Raw genomic sequence first — 18,485 nt, 5'->3', positions numbered from 1 at the left:
CATTTAGATATTTACTCCACATTGAAATGTGTATTGCATAGGAATATATATTGCACTAAGTAAATAAGATTTTGTATGTTTTAGTTTGTCTTTATGTTTCCTTTGCCATCAGTCTCATTACTCTCTTCTGAACCTTCCCTTTCACTCTTGCTGCTGTCCTTCTGTCACAAATCACCCCAGAGACTCATCTCCCCTCACTCCATCCTCTCTGCATGCTATTCTTCACCTCTCTTGTGCACTGTCTGTGGCTTTGAATCATTGATCCCATGTATTTCAATTCACCAAGTCACCACCTTGACTACCTCTGCTCCTTGCAGCATCATCTTTCCTTCTATTGCCCTCTCATCCACACACATCTATTTTGTCTTGTTTCTACTGGCTTTCATTCCTCTTTTCTCCAGAGCACACTTGCACCACTCTAGACTCTCTTTCCCCTGCTCCATGCTCTATAAACCACAGTGCTGCCTGCAAACATCAGTCCACACAGACTTCTGTCTTACCTTATTTTTCAGCCTGTCCATCCAAACTACAAACAAGAAAGGGCCTCAGAGATGATTTCAGATGTTATTCCTCCGACACCCTGAACCCATATGTCACCTACTCCACACCTCATCATTGTCTTGCTGTCCTCGTGCTTGTCCTGCGTGAGGATATGCCTCCTTCTCCTCTCTTGACAACCTATCGTATGCTTTCTCTAGATCTACAAAGATACAGTAAAACTCCTTCTGACCTTCTCTATACTTCTTCATCAACACCCTCAAAGCAAACATCATGTCCCCGCCTCTCCTCTTAACCTAGCTTCAGCAACTCTTTCCCATAACTTTATGGTGCATTTCATCAGTTTTAACCCTCTGTGGTTACTACAGTTCTGCACTTCACCTTTGTTCTTGAAAATCAGTACCAATGCACTTCTCTGTTTCTCAGTCATCCTCTCACTCTCCAAGATTGTGTTAAAGAATCTGGTAAAAAAGAAAAGTCCACTCTCATCTTTCCTAGACATCCCATACTTTTACAGGCTTGTCATCTGGACCAACCACCTTTCTACTCTTCATCCTCTTTATAGCAGCTCTTCTGAAATCTAATCTTCTGAAATTCCTGATCCACTAACTTTCCTCCATCTGTCCTCCTCTCTCTCTCATTTCCGTTATTCACAAGCTTCTCAAAGTACTTCTTCCATCTTCTCAACACTCTGTCTTCACTCTTCAATTTATTTTTATCTCTGACTTTATTTCTTCTGTATGTTTTATCCTTTAGGTCAGAGTATCAGAGTCCTCCCCTGGACACAGTTTCACTAATTTGCCCTTGTATTTTGTGTCTGTTTGGTATTTGTGTAACATAAAAAAATATTTATTTTCTTAGTTTTATTAATTGGAATTGCAATTAGTATGCTGATTTTTTTGCTCTATGGTCTACTGTGTGCAGATTCGCGTGGCAAATGAATAATCATCTTTTCAAACATAACATCTACCCACAATCACAGGAAAATTGCTCCCATGAAAGACCAAATTTTCTGTACGGCAATGCTCATTTCTTTAGTAATTAACTAAGAATGCCCTGCATTATCACCTAATTTATAATGAGTTTGACAATGAAAGGTTCTGAACATTTAGAACTTATGCAGGTGTTTCAAACGGATCAAGTAGTCACTTTTTTATCACAACGACAGCAACAAAACCTTATTGCTGATTAAATTAAGTGTGCAAAGCATATCTCTCTTATCTTTAGTGCTTGTTATGAATAATCTTGAAAGCATACGCTCTCATTATGCATACATGCTATAGGCATCTTATAGACATGGAGGTTTGTGTCTCTAAGCATCTCTAGGACTCTGATATTTGTCTATCTCAATGTGATCAAAGTTTTTATGCGACTTTTTGAGCATAAATTCAGTTCCGCATTGATTTTCTTTTGCTCTCGTTTTTTTTCTAGTCATTCGCACCAATGCAGGTATTTAATGAGCATTTCAATTGTTAAACTTTAATCACTTGATCGACTTTAGTTCGACTTTATTTTCCCAGTTGTTCACGTTATCACGAGTACACTGATCCTAAAATAGACGAGCGCTCTCGTTAACATTTAAAATAAGGTTGCGTAGGATCAAACTGACTGACATACAGAGATCCTGGCTTCAGTATCAGTCGAATAAATCTGGACCCTTTTTATTCGAAATAATGTTTGACAGAGAATTTAAAAAAAAAACAACAAAAAACAAAGCAAACAACAAGCAAAACTCGGTTGTGTCACAAGGGTCAGACAACAACTTTTTCCCAGGAGGCCCAGAGAGCCTGAAGGACTTTTTGATTTGTAAAAATTTGCGTGCTTGTTAATTGGACTTATGGAATTGACTTAAAACTTACGGGGGCAAACATCTATCTGCTTTTTGTCACATAGCCCTTACATGGTGCGTGTTTTCAGGACTTTTAGTGCTACTAACAAATTCAGGATCATGCAGATGTGCGCGGTCAGGTGCAGTGTGTTTAATGGTTATTTAGAGGTCATGGTGTAAACAGTGTGTAGCGAATAGGAGGCACGGGGGCTCCCCAAATCTTATATGCGTATCAGGACCTAACAGTGGACTAAACTCTTTGGAGAATATACCGCTTCTACTGCCAAATAAATCATTACGATACTGTAATTATATATCTGTGACTGCTGTTTTTAGCACTGCTAATTATGACTGTGTTCTCATATTAACACACTTCTGCAAATGTTTCATGTTCAAATTGTGTGCTTTTTATTATTTGGGGGAAATGTTACCAAACGCGCGGTAAACAGCTCTCACGTATCAACTTTTACCATTCCCGCGTGCCTCTCCCACTCGCGTAAAGCCGAATCGTGTATTGCATGACGCGATGCAACTTTTCGGCTGCTCCCCCAAATCCTACCAGCAGCCTACTTTCGCCAAGTCGTCGCCATTTTATTAAGCGCCTAAATAGCCCTCCCCGATCGCCTGTTATGAACCGCAATGAGATCCTGTGCTGTATCCACCGTTTTATCTCCTCCTCTGGCCACATGAAAATGGCCACGCAGTTGCATTCCCGCACATCCAACAACCCCTCTGCGCTGCCAGCCCTGTACCCCGAGCACACACACACACAAGCACGCACACACACGCAGCTGCAGCCTTCAGCCCGTCGCCACGACACGTTAGCAGGCTGTGCGCATACGAGAGCACAATCTGAGCCATTATAACTGGCGGGAGCGGTGTAACTCCCCCCCCCCCCAGAGAGAGAGAGCGAGAAAGAGAGAGAGGGGGTAGAGAGAGAAGTAGGCAAAAAAAGATAAAAAAAAATAAGATCCAGCGTAACCAGTCCGCCACCTAGCTGCGGAGACGCGCCGACGGAGATCCGTCGACTGTATGATTATGAAAACACCCGCGCCAATGTTGTTGCACAGTAGGCTCTGCGCTCTGATGGGACTGAAACTCGGTTTTAGGGGGTGTTTTAACCTCCGCTGGCCTTAGTTATGTAATCAAAGCAACATCTAATGCACCAAAAAGCCGTGGATCGCCGTTGGTGCGAAGGGGGAGAGCAGGACAGCAACACCTTAACCTCCTGCCTAAACGCAGTTGGCTCTGGGACGCGCTCTCGGGGTAAGTAGCCTACGTAGCTTTATTACTGCTTGTCATGGCAGTCCGTATTAATGTGTGCAGGCCTGTCATCATCAGCGGGCTCAAAGCGCAGCAGGTTAAGAATTTTGTGCATCCGCTTTGCGCTAATTTTATCCCTTGTTGCCGAGTGTGTTTCCCTCCCCTCTGTTCTCCCCGCACGGTGATATTTCTTATTTCAATGTTGCTGACACCAGCAGAAGGACTGGCAGAGGACAGATAGAAGAGAGAGAGAGCGAGAGAGAGGAGAGGCGGGGAGGGGGGGGGCTGAGGAAAAAGGTGGCTCGGTACTAATCCGCACCAGCACAAACACTACCAGCAAGCACATTTTTTCGTGCTACGTAGCCTCCCACTTCCATGTTGAGTTTGAAACGTGCAGCTGGGTCATGTTTTAGGGCGCGTAGATGTGCGATATGTCTCAAAATAGGAGACAGGAGTGACGACAACAACAACACGTGCATGTGTGTATCATTTGTAAGTGCGACAGCGTCAGGCGGGTAGTGATTTTCCGAGGTGCGCAAAGTCATTATGGAGAAGGAAGCTCCTGTTGACGTCCTCGGTAAACCAGTGATAGGTTGCTCCAGTGCGGTAACACCCCCACTGCCCATACTGTATCTACAGTAGCAACATCAGTGAGCCTACGCAGCTGCGACCCGGGTACACAATGTACAGCCAACGCACTAACTAGAGGCAAAGTGTGTGTGCGTGTGCGCGTCTGAGGAGGGGGACTCACGTGAGAAACTTCCCCGTACGCTTACCGCGAGGCTTCGTGGTTCAGTGATTTCAGATGCCATCACAGGGGCCCAATTTCCAGCTGGGCTCATGCTGTTGTCAGGCAGATGATAATAGTGTTGTAGTTATCGATGATAACGCTGTCATGGGATGGTGATGATGGCTGGAAATATGGTGGGCCATTATCATGATTTAATCGTTGCTTCGGCGCTCCCGAGCCACTGCACTGACTACAGTGTCAAGTCAACCCATCATCCTGTCACTGGAAATAGCTTCTGGTCTAATGTTAGAATAATTTTGAGTTATGTGTGAGAGGTATAGTTCTGGAGACTATAAAAAGCCATTAGTATGCACTTTGACTGATGCTGAATGGGCTTGCCCTTTTAAGTCTGAAAACCTGCCACTCTGGCTCTCCTCTTATGGCAAGTTTTCACAAACAGGTTTGTAACTCATACTGCTTGTGCTCACGGCCCCTCCGTACAGGCTTCTGGAGTGGACTTGATAATAAAAGTTGCCGCAGTTAAGTTCAAGAGGACCACTGTCCACCTCTACGCTCATTTTCTTTCATTGTAAGGAGGACTGGTCTTGGAAATGCTTTCCAAAACTGTTACATAACAGCCGTTACTGGAACAGATGTTGATTTGAGCTTCTATGATTCAAGGGAAGGGTTTGGGTGTGGAGGGACCAAGAGGCACGAGAGATAGCCCACTGAGCTCTTAAATGAAAACATTATCTGAGATGCTCTCGTAAGTCTAAGGGGGCAGTTCAGAGCGCTGAGAGACAGATGAGCTATTTCATAAGAGGTGCTCAGGAGAGAGCTGCAAGAATGCTTGCCCGGGTGTGTTTTATTAGAAAATGGATGAGTGTCTCCCTTAATGAAGGAGAGCGAATAATGAAGGAAGCATGACAGAAAGATGCTGCTTCCCTTCGACACGTTGAAAAGCGGTCTGGAAACGCCACGAATGAGAGTGAAAGTTTTTCCTGGTGAGGAGAATGTTATTTTAGGGTGTGTTACTTCACTATAATGTCACATTAAAAGGCCATTTACAATGGGGGTCAATGAAAAGCTTACTTGACTTAGAGGAAGCAATGGGAGGAGGAGGAATTTGCGCTCCTTTCCAAAAATAAGTTTTACCCTTTCCTACGGATTTGTGTTACCACTACTGAAAGGGGAGGAGGGGAACAGTCGGACTGTGAATGGAGAGATTTAAGTTGGAGAGAAGGAAAAGAACGACAAGGAAGAGGAAATATGGTTGTGATTAACATGGATACAGTGTATGAGTTGACCATTTTACTGTGTGGTCTACACACACACACACAGAGTGAGAGAGAGAGAGAGAGTGGAGGCTCTAATAGAGAATGCATGCAAAAGCTTACTGCCAAACATGAAAAGGGGAGTTTCGGAGAGAAAAGAAAGTACAGCAGCGGGAAGGGTGGGAGGAGGAGTGCTTGTGGGAGTAGCTGAGAACAGAAGGCGCAAAGACAGTGGAGAGAGCAGGGGAGGAGACTGGATCAAGTGTTTGAATTAGCCAGAAGCTGATTGATTGATAGATTGATTTGCGGAGAGACACGGGAAGGATTACGACATAAGTGAAAAGTGTAGAGGTTTGGGGTGTGTTCGCTGTCTTTTAGCTCCATCGATATTTGCGGATTGTCGGAGCGAACTAGCCCAGGCTGTTTTTTTGGGGGGAATGTAAGTCAGTCTTCCAGTTAGTGCCGACATTCTGGGAATCAGCAACGTTGATTGGCCTCCTGGGTTTTCTGGATGATGAGATCATCTCTGTGGACACAGACTTTAGCACCTTGCTACAGCTGCCTGCAGAAAGGGGACTTTCCCCTCAATTCCTGTACTGCTGCTGTTCAACATCTTAGCTCACTGAAATGACTAATCACTGGCCTCTCTATCTTTCTGTCTTTTCTTCCACTTTCCTTCTGCCTTTTACTCTGTCTCAGTGTAACTGTAAAGGACATCAGAGAGACCTTCCCTTGCCGGATGAAGGTACAGAGCTGCACTTGGACTCTTACTGGATCTTTTTTTTTGTGACCCTTGTGATCGACACCTGCATTCTGCTCTTCACCCTTGACCCCACCAACCCCACTGGAGTCGTTTAAAAGTGTTATACTGGTAACCTCACAGCATCCTACTTCTCCCCCCGACTTCTCTGATGGACCAGAGAGTGAAGGGGGGAACCCCTCCGACCACAGCCTCCACTCTGGACCCCGCCTCTGCACCTGAAGACTCTGAACAGGACCAAGTGGCAGAGAAAAAGAGGAGAGGGGAGGTAGAGAATGGCGAGGCAGTGGGAAAAAAGGAGGAGGAGAAAAAGGGAGGAGGAAGAAAGAGAGAAGGAGACAAGGGGGCAGTGCTGGAGCTGCTCATCGAGGGGCGCTGTGGCAGCGTGGGGCAGCAACAGCTTCAGCTCTCTGGCAGAGAGGCCAGCTGCCCCGAGGGGAATGTAAGAGTCCGAATTGGTCTCCAAACCAAGCGCACCAAGAAACCGCCCAAGATCTTGGAGAGCTATGTCTGCAAGCCCACCATCAGGACCTATCAGAGACAAGGCAGGGGGGGTTTGCTAAAGGGCGATGGAGAAGGAGGGGGAGCAGGCCAGCAGAGTAAAACCAGCTCTGCCCCAGACGAAGCAAACAGAGAGCAACACTCAGGCTTGGATGCTGTCCAGACCACATCCAAACAAACTGCATCTGCTGCTTCACCACCAGTTACATCATCAATACCGTTGTTGTCTTCGTCATCACAGTCACTGTCGCTGTCACCGACATTTTCTACAGCTTCCAGCCCGGCCTCTGTCCCTGTCGTAACCAGCCAAGGGACGAAGTCTGCTAAACAGGTAAGTTAAGGACAAGGACAGTGTGCCTCACATATGTGCAGCGTTCCTCATGTCAGCTGCCAACAGATTGCCCTTTTTTGGGGGGATTAATAAAGTTGATCTGAATCTGAATAAATCTGCAATTAGCTGAAGTTAGCTTGAAAAATGGCACCTTTGTGCTTTGTTTAGGCTTTTTACAGTTAACCACCATTCTCATAGAGTCTTTGATGTGGTGCAAAATCACCCAGCATTGAGCTCACTTGTAATATCTATCTAATAGCCATTGTCTCAATCCTGAAACTCAAGCAGTGCATTTTAAAAAACAGACCTATAAATAGGACAACAGCACGGCAACCGCTTGGAGTTATTACAGACACTGGCCCATCAGTCCTTATGACAATCACCCAAGGGAAAGCTTATAGCTTTAGCTGCACAAACGCCACTCAAGCTACAGCATACCAAAATTACAGAACAAGTATGAAATGTCAAGCCTTCTCATCTGTATTAGTGGCAATTTATAGCCACCAATAGCAAGGCTTTCTCTCCCTCTCTTTCTGTCTCTGCTTGGCTCTCTATATCTGTCCCTCTCTTCTATTTTTACATCCCCTCTTTTCTCTACCTGCTCTCATTTATCTTTCACTCCCCCTCTGTCCCTGTCCTACTCCCTTCCTCTCCGTTTCTCTGCCTTTGTATTTCTCCTCTCTTTGTCAACCCCATTCCTGTTTCCACTCTCTCCTCCTCAGTGTGCCCTCGTTTCTCTGCTTGATTGAGTCGTTTTTATCTTCACTGTCCTTTTTAATGGGGAACAATAACAAAAGAATTTCAGTTACTGTCTCTTTTTCATTGTCCGTCACTGTTGTTGACAGCAAACTAAAAGATGCCTATGACAGAGATTTGCTTTTTTCTTTCTTTCTTTTTCTCTTTTTTTCATCTCTCAGGTTCCTATCAAGCTGGCCGATAAGACAGAGGTGAATTCATCTGAGAGAGTGAAGAAAGACAAATCTCAGAGTGTCAATGGCCAGCCCGTCCTTGCAGGACCCAAACCCTGCTCACCCACAACAGACCAGGCAGCTTCAACTACTCCTTCCAGCCCATGCATCCAGACGCAGTCTCCACTGGAAACCAGGAATGATGAAAACACCTCCAAGAAGCATAATGGTTTGGTACAGACAACCAAACAGAAGGGCCTGTCCAATGGGAAAGGCTCCTCTAACATTCTTGGCACTCCTACTTCATCCAAAGTCAAAGTTGGAAAACACAGCACTTCCACCTCTACTTCTTCCATGGACTCTTCAACAAGACCTCCAGTCTCCACTGGTTCCCATAAAGAACTTAGCCTTTCCAATAAGAGCAGGCCAGAATCTCCCTCCTATCCCTCAATTACCCCAAAACCGCAGTCATCCCCCGCTGTGGAACTCTCTGTCCAATCCCAAGGTCACGATCCCTCTGTAGAGCACCCGCTGGAGAAAAAGAGAGAGAAAGAGAGAAAAGCAAAAAAAGAGAAACGCAAAGACAAGAAGTCGAAGCGAGATAGGCTGGAGGCTGATAAAGCAAAAAACGAGGGCAGAAAGGAGGAGGGTAAGAAGAAGAAAAAGGAAAAAGGGAAGGATGGGAAATCGAGACATGGCAAAGAAAAGGATGAACGACATAGAAGTGATGATATACGGAAGGATGATCTAAAGAATGACAGAGGAAAGGTTGAGAAAAAGAGGGATAAGCTCAGCCCAGACAGACAAAGAATAGAGGATAACAGTGCAAAATGTGGGGAAACAGCTGACAACGGCAAGCTAGATAAAACCTGCAAATTAGTGAATACAGGCAGACCAGATGAGAAGGAGAAGACAGATGACAGTTGCAAGTCAGTTAAACAAGCTGAGGCAGCAACAACAACAGGTGACACGAGTAAATCAAAAGAACAGGACGTCTCGAGACATTCAACAGTGCCTCCAAGCCACCCCTCCTCTTCTGCTCCTCCCCCTGTGCCCACGCCTTCTGCCCATTCTCCCATTTCTCCCCCTTCTTCCCCACAAGAGCAGGATAGCCGACCGCTCAAAAAACGTAAAGCCAGAAGGCCCAGCTGGACCAAGCTGGTGCACCGGGCTCAGAGAGTGGAAAATCAGGAAGCTCCTTCTGATTCACTACAAAATCCTTTACTGAGTTTCACCCAGAACACCAAGACGCCCCTTCCTGCCAAAGCCACTATTCAGCAGAGTGATGAGTCACACCCAGCAACCTCTGGCTCCCTAACCAGCAGCTCCTCCCCAGTGTCTTCTGCAACCAAACCTCCAACCCCAAAGCAGAATCACCCCACATCAGAATCCAGCCCCCCTTCTTCCAGAAACCCCATAAACACGGTCCGAAAAAGGGGTCGTCCTAAATCCTACAGCTCTAGTTTAGACGAACCTCCCCCTCAGCTTACACCAAACGATATCGCAACTGAGGTGCCTCTCCGGGGCTGTGACGGAGTTCCGAAAGCCCCTGTGCTGGAGCCAAGTGCAATACTGCAGTGTGTGGCTCAGTCTAAATCCAGCCCCAAGAAGCGTGGCCGGCCTCCCAAACGACCTTTCCCCGAGGAGGCGAGTGGAGATGCACTAAATCACGCTGATCATACAGTGAGCGGTAAAGATTTTCACCCCCCTGAAAAGGGAAACAGGCAGCTAAAGCTCAGGAGGCTGATTAATGAGATGAAGAAAAGAAAGAAGAGGAGATTTCACAAAGTAATGCTGTCTGGGTATTTAGGAAAGGAAGGAAGGGCAGGAGAGGCAGCAGATGGTGAGACTTCTCAGAGAATGTGTAAATCGATAGAGGCTACAACAGTACACACACTCTCAGCCCTGTCCTCCTCCTTTGGGAGTAAGCTAGGCCCTCAGATCAATGTGAGCAAGAGGGGGACCATCTACATGGGCAAGAGGCGAGGACGCAAGCCTAAATCCCAAACCGCCAACCTAAATTCAAACTCCCAGAACTCCACTCACTCCTCTCTGTTTACCAGTCCCTCAGAAACTTCTCTCTTCTCGACTAACCAACCCCAGCCTCCTCCGTCTCACCCGTTTCCCTCCCCATCTCTTACTCACTCCAGCGGGGCCCAGAGTCCTTACAGTGAGGGCAGCCTCGCAGAACCAACATCCTCCCTACTTTTTCCTCACCCCTTCTCCCTCCCCTCCCCATCCTCCTCCTGTACCTCCCCCCGTCCTCCCTCCTCCTCATCGCTCTCTCCCTTTGTGAAGAAGAGCTGTCCATGTCAGGGAAGGCATCACTTCCCCTTTCACCAGTCTTCATGTAAGCTCTCTTGCCCCACCCCTCCACTGCATCACACACCTGGCTCTCCTGGCCACCTGAAAGAGGCCACCCCATCCCCGAGGAGTGAATCACACAGTGAAGAGACCCTGCCCAGCGACAGCGGGATCGGAACAGACAACAACAGCGTCTCTGAGCGAGGGGAGATGAGGGGACCTCGGGGCGTGTTGAGGATGGGTCAGGGGTCAGGAGCGATTCTAGGTGGTCAAAGGCACCTTTCTTCCATCATGGACTGTCCCTCTCCAGTCTCTTCGCCGCTGTCTCACATCCCCAGACACACCAACCCCATGGCCAACTCAAATACCATGGAGCGGCACAGAGACCGACATCGACACAGGCGCAGGGATTACGATTGTTCTCCTTCCTGTACCTGCTTGTGTCCCTGCCCCTGTCCAGGACACAACAAGTGCACTCATTCGGACTATTATTCCTGTGTTGGGCACAATGCACTGAAGAGACAGAAAAATAAACACAAGAAGAAGCACCAGCAGCTGCACATGCAGGACCCAGAGTTTCTGGCCGAACTCGAAGATTTAATCAGTCAGTTCAGCGAGGTACATATCGGACGGCGTAGCTGGGCGAGGACAGGACTGGGACAAGGCTTTGATGGGAGTGCGAATGCTGCCGGAGGAAGGCGACATCATTCCTCCTCTTCCCACCGCTCCAACATTTTCAGGATCAATCTAAATGGCTTCTACTCTCCTCACCCGTCATCTTTCTCTGCTAATCCCACGTTCTCCCCACAGCCTTTCTACCCTTGCCACTGCAACAGAAAGCCAGACCGCAGGCAATGCGGCTGCCCTTCAAAGTTTCAGGAGACCATTGAGAATATGGGCTTCTACAACAGCTATCCCACAACCACAACACTTTACCACCACCTCCCCTCCTACACGCTTCCATCTCCCCACCAGTATGCCCCTCATCAGCCCCACCACGCCCACTTTCTCCTTAATCCACCTAGGTTTCACAGGCGGAGGAGTAGGCTGCTGAGGGAGGGAGCTTTAGGAGGGGAAATTGAAGGGGATATCGGGGTAGGCGGTGGAGGACGGCCACACCTCGGCTCAGGGTTCGCATCCGGCTTCTCTTACGGCTGCGGGAGGAGTGAACACAAACACAAACATAAACATCGTCACAGGCACTGCGAACGAGACGTGGACGAGGAGGAGGAGATACACGAGGACGAGGAGGAAGATGGAGTGGAACGAGAGGGGCTGGCCTGCTCAAAGTCAAGGTTGGGGTTCGTTTTGGGGCAAGGAGAAGGAGGAAGGAAAGTGGCAAGGGGAACAGGGAGCATGCTGGGTAAAGAATCAACTTGGTTGCGTGAGAATGGAAATGATTCCTTTTCCGCTGTCGCTGCTGCCGCTGCCTCATCGTCATTGTCCGCAGACAGGTACAAACACACTTCGCTCACGTCACTGGGGCTGGGATCCTCTCACCTGTCTTCATTCGGAGGAGGATGGGGCGGCCTGGGTCAGAGCTGGGCGAAATTTGGGAGTCTGGGAGCTACAGCGTTCGGAAACTCAAACCCCAGCTGGAGAGGCTTCACCGGAGACCAGCATGCAGGAAGACTGATCGCGTCGGACGGCGAGGACGAAGATGGGGACGAGGATATTCAAGAGTCGCACCTGTACAGGACGTCCCCATCGCCGACACACACCAACCTGTTCACGTCTGCTGCCATGGCAACAGGAGGGAGGGGTCTGAGCAGTGGATTGGCCATTAGGAATCAAGGAAATGTAGAGAGGTCGTGGAGGAGACACGAACCGGCGTGGACAGAGAGGAGAGACGCAGGTGAGGGTGCATGAATGATTTGATCTCTGACGAGTCTTTGCTTTCACCCGATCGATCAGTGCGAGGCTGTGATCGCATGACAGCGTGACTCTGTGCTGATGAATGCTACAGAAATCTCCACTGAGAGCATTTTGAGTGTGAATAGGCTGTTGTGTTCTGCTACTGTGTCAACGGCGGAGAATATGAATATATAGGATACTGACAGTAATCTAGATAAAGCAGGGAATCTATCATCAAATGTACCTACCACTGAAATATGACAGCAGCAAGCAAATCATGACAGCTAGCTGAGTGAATACGATTTATGCCAAGAGCTTCTTTCCACTTGCACAGTATGACAGATTTTTATATTTGTGCAATGTGGAGATGAAACTGTGCTACCAGTAGTGTCCCCAGTATAGGGACAGCGCTGCTTTTTCTCAGGTGTTGTTAAGCCACGCATCAAAAGCCTGGAGGGTGTTTGAGAGGAAATCAGACTCCATTCTTTTTATAGCTAATTTCAGACTCTCTCTGCTGTGCGAGAGACGTGCCTGACACAAACACACAGCCTCTCAGCAACCACTATCTGCTGGAATTTTTATAAAGTGTTATAGCAGGAGAGCAGCGTCTTGATGGGAATCTGCCAGAAAATCTTTGAAATCTTCCTGGTCGGCAGTGAACCACACGCTGTTGCAGCCTAGGGCTACCCAGTGAGAACAGTCATTAGTTAACCACCAGATTGGCTATTTAAAGATTGGCCTATCCCTCACTGCTGCCCAACAAGGCCTATTTGACTTGGAAAAATCCAATAAGGAAAGAGTGGTCAGTCTTGTCACTGGCAGTGGAAAATGGAACAAAAAGACGAATGACCTCAGAGAGATGGATAAAGGAATAGCACAGAGGTCAGACGGGGGGCAAAGGAAAAATGTTTTTGCAAGCGGAGGAATACATTTGACATCCGTTCACTGTCTGTAGCTGCTGAGCTTTCTGGGGTTGTATTTCACAGTAACCGAATTTGTAAAAATAAATAGTGTGCTTAGTGCATATTTGTGCATGCTCACTGAAAAAGTATGCATGATGCACCGTGTTTATGTCTGTTTTTCTTTTCCTTGTTTATTGTGGCGTGCATAAATCACTTTTTAATGTGTTTCCCAGAAGTGAAATGGTCAGAGGAAATGTTGTGACTCACCTAATGTGCGGCCTATGTGCATGACTCAGCCTAGACTGGCCTCACCTCACACCTCCTGCCGGCTCAATCACAGATCCACATCTGTCTCATTTCCTCTCCACCACTTACACCCCCCCCTCCCCTCATGCCTCCGACTGCCCCCCCCCCCCTTGTTATTTCGATGACTTCAGGTTTACAAGGTGACTCGAGAAGCCGAGGGCAGCAGAAAAGTGTGCCAACGTCAGACAGCGCGGCGCTGAAGAACAAAAGAAGGCCAGGACGGCCCAGGAAGCACCCGCTGCCCTCCTCTGTGTCCTCCCCCGCGCACTTATCTGCGACGCCGTCCATGTCCTCACCTGAAATCTTGCCAGGACACAGCCACGTCAGAGATGAGAGAGAAGTGGGAGGGAGAACAGAAGAAAGACTGCCAGAGAGAGACAGGGGAGGAGGCGACACGGCGCAGCAGGTGACGGAGTCGGAGCTGCAGGCCAAGAGGAAGAGAGGACGGAAGAGAAAACACAGTGACTCGCCCTGTCATCAGAGGTAAACACCTGAGCTGGTTGACTTGAAAATTCAATACAACCACTCACTACTGTCCTATTAACCCATCGTTTTCAGCACTGTGTGCTAAACCAGTGCCTTTCTCTCTTTCTTTTCCCTCTCTATCATTCTATCTCTCTCTTTGTGCTTTCCTTTTTAGTGTCGCTGAGGATAAATCCGAGTGCGACGCCCTCCCTGAATGTTTTAGCCAGTCAGACGTCGACCAGGCTCCGTCCCAACCGGTAACCATCCAAAGAGAGGAAAAGGCCGATGGTCCTCCCAGGAAGAAATTCCTGAGGGCAGGTCTTTACTCTGATGATTACAAAACTACAGAGTGAGTTGACTGAATCCATAAACAAACTATTATAATGGGGTTTTTTTCCGTTATCTGTTTTTTATTTTTTGTTTGTTTGTTTAAATATTTATTATGCATCTTTCTTAGCCCCCCCTCCCAAACCCAGAAGAACTGCAAAGAGAACATGGAGTACACGCCAGGGGAGAACGAGTACAGCCTTTTACCTGCTCCCATCCATGTCGGTGAGTATATAAGAAAATGTAAACACTGCTGGTGTGCACTGTGTTATTGTAGTAATGCAGCTAAGCTCACTTTATCTTCTTCAGGGAAGTACCTGAGGCTAAAAAGAATTCATTTCCAGCTGCCCTATGATGTGATGTGGCTCTGGCAGCACAACCAGGTACAGTCACACCAGATCAGAGTTTGAAGGGCACAAGCTTTTAAAAAATGTACTCGGATCTAACTTTCATGTTGTTTGGTTACAGCTTCACCGACAGCCTGCTGTCCCCCTGAAGAGGAAGCGGCGTTACTGTGAGTTGCCGCTATTACAGTGTTACAGCAGTTGTTAGATGTCGTCAGGTTTAGCTGACTTGCCGGATAATTTCTTTCTTACCGTGTTTCTTTCTCTCTGATTCACTCAGGCCGGCTGAAAGAGAGGACTGCATCATCTCAGCAGACAGTGGTGAGTTTTTTGTGGCTCGTGGTTATTTGATTCCAGTGATGAATGTTTTTGCAATAATCTGTCCCAAAGCTTACGCGCATCTCTGCATTTATTGTAAAGGAGGAGAGCTCCAGTGACATTACCAGCTTGTTCCCGCATCTCGACATGGAGCCTTTGACCAGCAGCGAGAGGTACGGAAAGTACATGACGATTCGCGTTTCACATTAAACTATTTGTTGCGATATTATTGAACTAATGTCAGCAGTTAATGTTTCTCCATTTGTGCCGGGCCAGGAGCTTTGTGGTGAAGCACCATGTGTTCCTTGTGAGGAACTGGGAGCTGGTGAGAGACAGACAAATCCGGATGAGAATAGAGAGGGAGAGAGAACGAGACGCAGAGGGGGAGGGAGAGGAGGGCGACTCACGACATCTGTCCTGTGAAGGAGCCAATGGGGACGACAGCCACATCAAGTCAGGTCCATGAAGCAAGTGTGTGTGTTAGTTTTTGTTTCTGTAGGTGTTCGTGTATGCCCCCGTGTATGTGGTTTAAACTCTATACATTTTCTTTTTTACCGTGCAGACTTCTTTCGGCGTCTTGTGTTGTGTCTTTTCCTCCACGTGTGCATGTATGTGTACGTGTGTGCCGTACAGACCGCCGTCCTCACAACTGGCTTGTCTCTGCATATCATACTCAGCAACAAAAACTAAGTGGTTTTCCAACCACAGAATTCAGCCTGCAGAAATGTTTCCCCATTTCTGTCATCCACCGCTGGTGTCCAAGAACCCAGCAAGCATCAACTTTCCCCATTAACAGTGAAACCACACACAGTTTCCATCAAAGACTCCATGACTGATTGCAGATAGAAATCAAGGGGAAATAAGGACACTTGCATAATTACAGACATTTCTGTAAAAGAAACGAGCGCAGTTTTCATTCCCTCCTACGTCGCCTTCACTAACATACAGAAAACTCTTTGGCCTTTGACCCTCAGATCATCCAGTGGGGGTGGAAGTGACGGTTATCAGCAGTGACCCCCCCCACCAAAGTCAGGACACCTCCAGCTCGTTCACTGCCAGCCCCTGTGTGAGTCAACAAATCTACAAACATTAAAATATTAACAATGCAAAAATTCCACAAGGATAAAAAATCTGCTTTTGAAATTAACTGTGCATACTTGTTCACTCCAGCCCACCAAAACCCACAGCAGACATGAGGAGGAGGGAGAGGAAGAAAAACAAGGGGAAGGAGAAGTTTGCAGCAGAGAACAGAGGAGGAAACGGCTGAATGATTTACTTTTGAACCTGCAGCATTCATAAGCTAAAAAGAAGGGGTAAGTGAAACGTCTGCCACTGAAGCAGAAGCCAGAAGTATGTGTACTATTTAGCTGACAGTATCTTTTCTTTTGTGTAGGTGGGACCACTCTGAGAAAAGGACCAGGACCCACCACTGGACAGATGAACTGATGTCACAACGCTGCTGTTAACAATGGCAGTCCCGCAGAGAAGAAACGAGAAAAAGGAGACGAGATCTGGCGAATTATACCAGCTGAAAATGCAAAAGAAAGACATCTCAAACGCTGACAGATGAGTGTGTTGATCCTAGCTTTCTGAAGGGCATCCGCATCAAGGATGAAACCATGGCAACACATCTTTTGTCCGAGCGGTGAGGGATGAGAGAAACAGAGATAGACTGTCCCGTATGAAAGAAAGAAAGAAAAAGAAAGAAAGAAAGAAACAGACCAGCTGAAATGAATTTGCACTAGTGCTGATTGAACAAGCACACTAAAGACTGTATGTATGCTGAGTGGACACACTATAAACACACACATACTGTACACTTTGATTGCTCTTACTTCAGCACCTTAAGCAAATTTGGGAAAGACGGACATTGCAGGGGAGTTTGGATATGGACTTATATGGTACTCAGCATTTCAGCTCCGACGTTTCCAAGAGACGAGGAGCTCACAGGCTGCCCAGAGCAATACAAAATGTAGCCTGGGCCCTAAGTAGGTCAAAATTGAACGCTCATTTAGTTGGTAAGCTTTCAAAGTCACATTGCACCTTTGGGAAAATGACACGAGAGGAGACGTGAGCCAGTTAAAAGCTGTTGAGACAGTGTTAGGGGGTTTTCTTCACTTTATCAAGACAGTGTCTGCTATGTACCAGTGAATAGGCAGGGGAGGGGGTGGGCTTAGTGATAGGAATTTTGGCATCGCTGCAAGAGAATTTCTAATGAGGTTTTAAGAAAGAAGTTATTTTTTGGAGAAAAAAAAAAGACAGCTCGAGTCGTGTCCGCTAAAAGAAATGGACGAAATATATTCACGATAGGAATGTTTATTGTTAACTATTTTCAGTATTGCTTCTGAGGGAGGAGAGGTGGACATGTAAAAAGTGTTTTTGTTTACTTCAGACTGCCTTTGAGAATGTTTCACTCTTTGCTTCAGAGCATTGACAATCAGAATGTCCTCGGCAGGAGGGAGGAAGGAGAGCGGAAAGGGAATGAGAATCGATTTGCCCCAAATGCTCTGTAGAAGTGCCATGTTGTCTTGTGTATGTACCTAAGCGAACTCATGCAGTCTTTAAAAGCAATATCTCCTCTGATAAGGACTATATAAGAACTTCCTTTTTAAGAAAAACTAAAGAAAAAAAAACAAAAAAAGTTGTGAATATTTGAGGATTGGAGGTCATTTTTCTGTACAGATGCAAAGTAGTTTGTTCTCATCTTAGGAACATCGGGCTAATCCACTTATTGGAAGTAACATAAGCGTTTAGTTACGTGTGAATGTACAGTACATCGAGAGACCTGTTTTCTTTCTGTCAGCAGTAGCGTGTAAAATTAGTATTATACACAATACAGTCTGGATTATACATGAAAGTTAATAAACCTTTCATTTTACTAAGATGTTTTTAAGAAACTATACAGCTGACCAATATATCAGACATTTTTCCTTAAAGTTGACTATGATTGTATATGATTTATTTTGTTTTGTTTTTTTGTAGGACATAACTTGTCTGTTTGGTTTGTTTGGGTTTTCTTTTATTGGTTGTTTTTATTAGATTTTTTTTTAGCCGAGCGTTACTTTTGTTTTTGGTCAGACAATCAGTGACAGTGACTTAGTTTTTCCAGTGTTACATTTCTGCTCTCTTTCAGTAGTGTGGCTTCTAATAACAAGCCAAGAAAGTGCAATTTCTTTGACTGTTTACATACTGTATGTATATTTTTCCCTCTTTCCTTTTTTAAACTAAGAGCACTACATTATTGCCAGTGGATGATTAACTTTATAGCAAAGGTACACGTAAAGAGTTATTTATCTAGTTTGCATGACATGTAACCTTTGCCTGTTGCCTCTGATAATGTGCTTAAAAAAAACAAAAAAACAAAAAACAGTGATAACTCAACGCCATAGAATGTCAGCTCAAACTTTTTGCCTCTGTATCCATAATAATAAAAGCATTTTATGTCTACTAGTACTAAACCCTGAATGCTCGTGGTGTCTCAGCTTAAAGACCTCCTTCTTGCTTTGTTTACTATAAGGGGACGGGGGTTAGCTCAAGCTGATGTTAATCAGCTTGAGCTAACAGTGCTATCT

At 46.4% G+C, this 18,485-nt stretch overlaps 1 protein-coding gene across 4 annotated transcripts; it reads left to right on the top strand.

The window, feature by feature from the left end:
• The first annotated feature begins 2,789 nt into the window (after positions 1 to 2,789).
• On the top strand, positions 2,790 to 18,371 carry LOC146377765 (uncharacterized). Of its 4 annotated transcripts, XM_084943204.1 has the most exons (14): positions 2,980 to 3,592; positions 6,293 to 7,185; positions 8,103 to 12,252; positions 13,591 to 13,942; positions 14,100 to 14,273; positions 14,382 to 14,476; positions 14,561 to 14,634; positions 14,720 to 14,765; positions 14,876 to 14,916; positions 15,016 to 15,086; positions 15,190 to 15,371; positions 15,888 to 15,979; positions 16,084 to 16,226; positions 16,307 to 18,371. In XM_084943204.1, exons 2-13 carry the CDS (start codon positions 6,505 to 6,507, stop codon positions 16,210 to 16,212), a joined length of 6,087 nt encoding a protein of 2,028 aa, XP_084799330.1. In that variant the 5' UTR covers positions 2,980 to 3,592; positions 6,293 to 6,504; the 3' UTR covers positions 16,213 to 16,226; positions 16,307 to 18,371. The 4 variants fall into 4 exon arrangements, 3 of the variants coding, with proteins under 3 accessions (XP_084799332.1, XP_084799331.1, XP_084799330.1); XR_014801609.1 differs by lacking the exon at positions 16,307 to 18,371 and having other exon boundaries at positions 2,956 to 3,592; positions 15,190 to 15,366; positions 16,084 to 16,200; XM_084943205.1 differs by lacking the exons at positions 16,084 to 16,226; positions 16,307 to 18,371 and having other exon boundaries at positions 2,955 to 3,592; positions 15,190 to 15,384.
• Positions 18,372 to 18,485: the final 114 nt, after the last annotated feature.

This window comes from Perissodus microlepis, chromosome 11 (assembly GCF_051167445.1).
Source record: "Perissodus microlepis isolate ML-2025 ecotype Zambia chromosome 11, ASM5116744v1, whole genome shotgun sequence".
Lineage (NCBI taxonomy): Eukaryota > Metazoa > Chordata > Actinopteri > Cichliformes > Cichlidae > Perissodus > Perissodus microlepis.
This window is presented reverse-complemented; position numbering and strand designations above follow the sequence as displayed.